Source organism: Lipotes vexillifer, unplaced genomic scaffold (genome assembly GCF_000442215.2).
Source record: "Lipotes vexillifer unplaced genomic scaffold, Lipotes_vexillifer_v1.1 scaffold1129, whole genome shotgun sequence".
NCBI lineage: Eukaryota > Metazoa > Chordata > Mammalia > Artiodactyla > Lipotidae > Lipotes > Lipotes vexillifer.
The window spans coordinates 2,917,278-2,922,675 of record NW_006789022.1 but is presented as its reverse complement, the minus strand read 5'-3'; the positions used below and the strand labels follow the sequence as shown (position 1 = coordinate 2,922,675).

The window sequence follows — 5,398 nt, the reverse complement described above, 5'->3', positions numbered from 1 at the left end:
CTTTCCCTTCCAAATTTATTTCAGGACTACTTGATGACAGATCCTGTGACAGTCGCAGAGGGGAAAAGGCTACAGTTTCTATCTTCAGAAAGATCACACTCAAGAAGTAAAATGGGCTTGATAAAGTCTCTTTGAATTAAAGCAAGGGTGGAATGTGACTGTCAAGGAGGAATATATAATCTGATCTGCAGGTATGTGGGCAATGAATGCATCTTGTAAGTAGTTATATCTGAAATGGGTCTTACAGGTTAAGGTAGAGCTATCCAAGTTTAAACCAGGCAGAGAGATGATTAAATTTGCAGTTGAGAGCAGTCCAAATGACTTACAGAGGGGTCAAGCCAGTGGTGTGCTGGTAAATGTTTAACACTTAACATTACAAGAGGAAAAGAAGCATAGATCTCAGATTTGTGGCAATTATCAATTTCCGTGGTGTGACTATCACCACCACAGTGAGTTTCATGCCACCAACAAGACGGCAACTGCTTTACAAACTATCTAAAAATTTAACAAAGGCCTTTTGTGAATTTTTACACACTGAATCCAGAACGCCACTGGGCAAGGCTTCAGACGAGGGCTGTTTCATGCTTTTTACCCCAGGATAGTGTTATGAGTGGTACAAAGCATTTTTTAAGCAAGAAAATGAAGTGAAGATCAGAGAGAAAAGTACCTTTTAAAAAGTGAAGATACAGAAGGTTCCCATTTGAATACGGGCCTCTTTTCCCCTGAATAAGGATTTTAGCAGGTAGGAGGAGCTCCTTGAGTTCCTGTAAGTGATCTGGCATCGCCCCCCAAATACATCTGCTAACACTATTCACGTCTCTGCTTGCTCACCAAAAATGAACGGCCAGGGCTTCCCTGGTGGCGCGGTGGTTAAGAGTCCGCTGGCCGAGGCAGGGGACACGGGTTCGTGCCCCGGTCCGGGAAGATCCCACATGCCGCGGAGCGGCTGGGCCCGTGAGACATGGCCGCTGAGCCTGCACGTCTGGAGCCTGTGTTCCGCAACGGGAGAGGCCACAACAGTGAGAGGCCCATGTACCGCAAAAAAAAAAATAATAAAAGGTAAAATAAAATTAAAAACATGAACGGCCAGTGTAAAATAACCACACCATATCCCAAACTTTAACTTTGATATTGGATGTAATTTAAGGCTAGTCTTGCAGGCATTGCATCCCTCATCTGGCCCAAGTTTAAAGTATCATTTGAGCACATTCTTACATTATCATCCATGACAATGGCCTGTGGTCATGGGATTCTGGTGTCAGATGCAATCCTGACTCCTCTCTTCTAAAAGTGTAAGTCCAATATTTCACTATTTAGGCTTTGCTCTTTAAATGAAAGGACATTCTTGTGTGTGTAGGTCCTCAGTTAGTGTGGCCTTTCATTTCTCTGAATTCCTCATGGAATTATTCCAATGGACTTCATGGTACGTTTTCATTTGTAGAGGTGGGATAAGAATTAAGACTGTATTGTTTGAATAACTAATAAGTAAGTATCTGAGGTGTGCTGGATATAATTCCTTATGCATATTTTTAGCGTCATGTGTGGACCAGGAAATCCTCATGAGGGAAACGCCATGATTTTTCTCCACCTTTTCTCCTCCTACTCTGATTCTTCTACTTATTTTTCTTTTTAATGACAAGTAAATTGAGTTTTAGAAATATTTAATTACCTTCCTCAAGGTATATACCTAGCATGTTGCAGGGCTATTAAGTAACTCCAGATTATAACCAACTCTGGGTTTAAATAATTCTATACCAAGATCTCTCCTAGTTTCATCCCCAGTTTTAATTCTAGGCATCTCATTCATGGAGGCACAACATGCCAGGATTTCCCCCAAAGTGACTGAGAAAAGAACCAAAATAAAGATTCTCAGGAAATGTTCTTTTTCCTGAGATAAACAGTTTCTCTGCAAAGGACAGCCAGCTGATAACCAAGCTTAGTTCTCAGGTCTTTCACGCCCATCTGGCACAAATGGAGCTTTGGAACATAATCCAAGTTCTAATGTGAGTATCTAAGGTACACTCCCTTTCTGATGCCCTGTAGTCCTCTCGAATCTTGTGTTTGAATATTTTTGTTGCTGCATCATTTCCTTCAGTCCCCTTTAACTCTGTAATTCTCTAGTCATACCACTTTTACTCCTATCATTACATCCTCAGTGGCTATATTTTCCAGTAGACAGAAAGGCACATCATCTATCTTGTCACCTGTTGAGGGCCTCACAATGCCTCCCGTTGTGTGACAACTGAACAGTCTGTTGTTGTTGTTGTTGAAGGTTGTGAGATCCATCCTGCAGGAGGAGCTGGAGGCCGCACAGACCAAAGCTTCTGTGTTTGACTTGTTCCGTACACCCAGCCTGCGTAAGAGCATCTGTCTCCTGTCCTTTGTGAGGTGGGCTTCTCAGAGTGCATGAGGGACGCTAAAATGGTGGAGACATGAATCAATTCCATATCAAAGGATACAACATGTTGTGGGAACAGATTTGAGATAAAATACAGAGGAAGCCATAATGATAATTGCTGTGTTTAGAGTAGTCAAAGGGTTATGAAAAATACTGACCCAGAGCTTTTTATACAACGGCGAGTTTTGTTTATCATATCACCCTACCAATCTCATCACTGGAAACTGAGACTGAGAACTTCAATCATGGTACAGACATTGGCTTTAACTTTCTTCACTTGTTTGTTTCCATTTTAATGGAGGTAAAATTACAAGCAGTAAAGTGCACAAAAATATACAGCTCAATGAATATTTCCATATGTAAATATGCAACCATCACCCAGATAAAGATATAGGAAAAAACTCTAAAACACTAGAAGGCTCCATCATGCATCCTCCACAAAAAACACTCCAAACCCTCCCCCAAAACTTAACAATAATTAGGAGCTCCAATTTTCGAATTTTAAAATCATCACCTTGCGAGGAATTATTCCATAAAATATACCATGTTTTTATACTTTAAAACCAACCATTGGCTGCGTGGCTAATATTTATTATCATCATTTGTAAGACAAAGGCTCTAAACCTTATGATAAGTGTCTTTCATTTTTGTTCACCACAGATTTGCAAACTTCATGTCGTTTTTTGGCCTGATTCTCCACCTCCAGTACATAGGGAGCAATGTTTTCCTGTTCCAGGTTCTCTTTGGTGCAGTCAACCTCCCAGCCAATTATGTTGCATTTTTGGCACTGAATCACCTGGGCCGTCAAGTAAGCCAGACGCTCCTCATGCTTCTCCTTGGAGTCTCCATTCTGACCATCACATTTGCGCCTCAAGGTGAGAACAGAGCACAGGCTGAAATAAGAAAATGGCTTACCTTGGAGATTTGAAGACAGGATCTGAAGGCAGAAGGAAGTGAAGACTAGGGTTCTAAGGATTTTCCAAAACCCATCTGAGGATTTAGGATAGATTCTGTCATTAAGTGGCTGAGAAATAGTCAAAGGTCAGTAAAAGTCAGTTCAGGCATATGGTTGTCTTCATCATATCAGAGATGTATTTGGTAATTGGTGCCATTTATTGCTGACAGTTTCTCTGGGAGAGCAATTGATCACTTTCTCTTTGGCCAATCACACTTGTAACTGTAAATGACAGTATTATGTCACTATATATAATTATATCTCATGTGAGGACACAACTGCCACTTCCTCTGTCTGGTCTCTTTCTTAGTACTACAGTTTCAGTGAAAATTTACTCCCTGATTCTATGTATCCACTCTTGTGTCTGGAATTAGGTCGCCATAACTGCAACCCTGGTCCCAGGGTGTCATTCTTGACTCTAAGGTATTTTTAATCCTTTGTCTTCAAGCATAGAAGGTACAGAGAGTAGGAAAAAGGCACTAAGCTGTTAACAGCCTCTCTTAAAATCAATTTTACTAAATTAAATGACCATATGTAATTAATAGGGGAACCCAGGTGGTCACCATGCTTCCGCTAACTCCCGGTGCAGTGATGCACTTTACAGGATCCCATCTTGAATAGCAGCAACAATGCAAATTTGCTGCCTTACAGCAGAGCCCGCTCCCATGTTGTCATGCTTTCATGATTTGTTTTGTTTTGTTTTGTTTTGCTGTACGCGGGCCTCTCACTGCTGTGGCCTCTCCCATTGCGGAGCGCAGGCTCAGCGGCCATGACTCACGGGCCCAGCTGCTCCGCGGCATGTGGGATCCTCCCGGACCGGGGCACGAACCCGTGTCCCCTGCATCGGCAGGCGGACTCACTACCACTGCGCCACCAGGGAAGCCCTTTCATGATTTTTTAAATGGAATAGAAAACTGACATTCTGAAACTTCCTTTCAGAGTTTTCCAAAGTCTAACTATATTTTCCCTAAAACAGATCCTTATTCTTGAATCTTCAAATATTATTCTAGATCAAGCAATTCTCCAGCTTATCCATTAATATGAGCCCCATTCTTTTATTACTGTCTACTGCATTACTAGCCCCATGTCAATGTTGTGTAAACACCCAGGTTTTGAACTCCTGGAGGATACTGATGAGTCTTACATCCATCAGTAATTGCTCATATGATAGTCCTATGTTCTACATGAAAGGCAGAGGAGACACTGGACAGAGTAAATGAAAGCAAACTCTTGCTGGGCTTTTGTTCCCCTCTCCATCTTTGGCAAATTTCTGAAATCTCTGATATGTAGGAAGAGTTGATGCAATAACTCAGGTTTTTAATTTCTTATTTAAGTTGTAATATTTCTCAGCTATTAGGCTGTGCACATTCTCTGCCCCTGTGCACTTTCTCTACCAGGTATTTAACACAAGCAAATGTCTCCAGCTGTCTTTTTCTTTTTTCTTTTTTTTTTAAATATTTATTTATTTACTTAATTATTTGGCTGCACCGCGTCTTAGTTGCAGCATGCGGGACCTTCACTGCCGTGTGCGGGATCTTCAGTTGCGGCATGTGGGATCTAGTTCCCTGACCCGGGATCGAACCCAGGACCCCTGCACTGGGATTGTGGAGTCTTAGCCACTGGACCACCAGGGATGTCCCCCAACTGTGTCTGTTTCACTTATAATTTGGTGGATGGTGATTTCTTCAGCTCAGATTTCCTGAGTCTCACTTGTCTTCTTCTCCAGAAATACAGACCTTGCGTGTGGCTTTGTCAACTTTGGGAATAGCAGTTTCTTCTATGGCTCTCATGTGTTCTTTTGTCCATGGAAATGAACTAGTCCCCACCATCATCAGGTACACAAGCTCTATCAGGGTCAAAACAGACCTTTCCCAGCTAATCAAGACTTACAGTTGAAAGAAAACTAATCTGATTCATTATCAAAAGCATTGATTATAATAGTATTAATAATAACAAAAATTATAGCCAAAATTTTTGTTAAAATCTCACCTTTGTCAGGCATGAGTTAAGCCCTTTAATGTATCATCTCCCATAATCTGCTGAAC

General features: G+C 41.5%; 1 protein-coding gene across 2 annotated transcripts in view; it reads left to right on the top strand.

Annotated features, from left to right (window-relative positions):
- The window catches only part of LOC103068640 (solute carrier family 22 member 9), a 40,546-nt gene that overhangs the window by 33,109 nt on the left and 2,039 nt on the right, over positions 1–5,398 (top strand). For both annotated transcript variants that reach the window (XM_007462107.1, XM_007462108.1), the window contains exons 6-8: positions 2,273–2,388; positions 3,059–3,273; positions 5,080–5,188. In XM_007462107.1, coding sequence (XP_007462169.1) covers positions 2,273–2,388; positions 3,059–3,273; positions 5,080–5,188 — 440 coding nt within the window. The remainder of the gene's footprint in view (positions 1–2,272; positions 2,389–3,058; positions 3,274–5,079; positions 5,189–5,398) is intronic.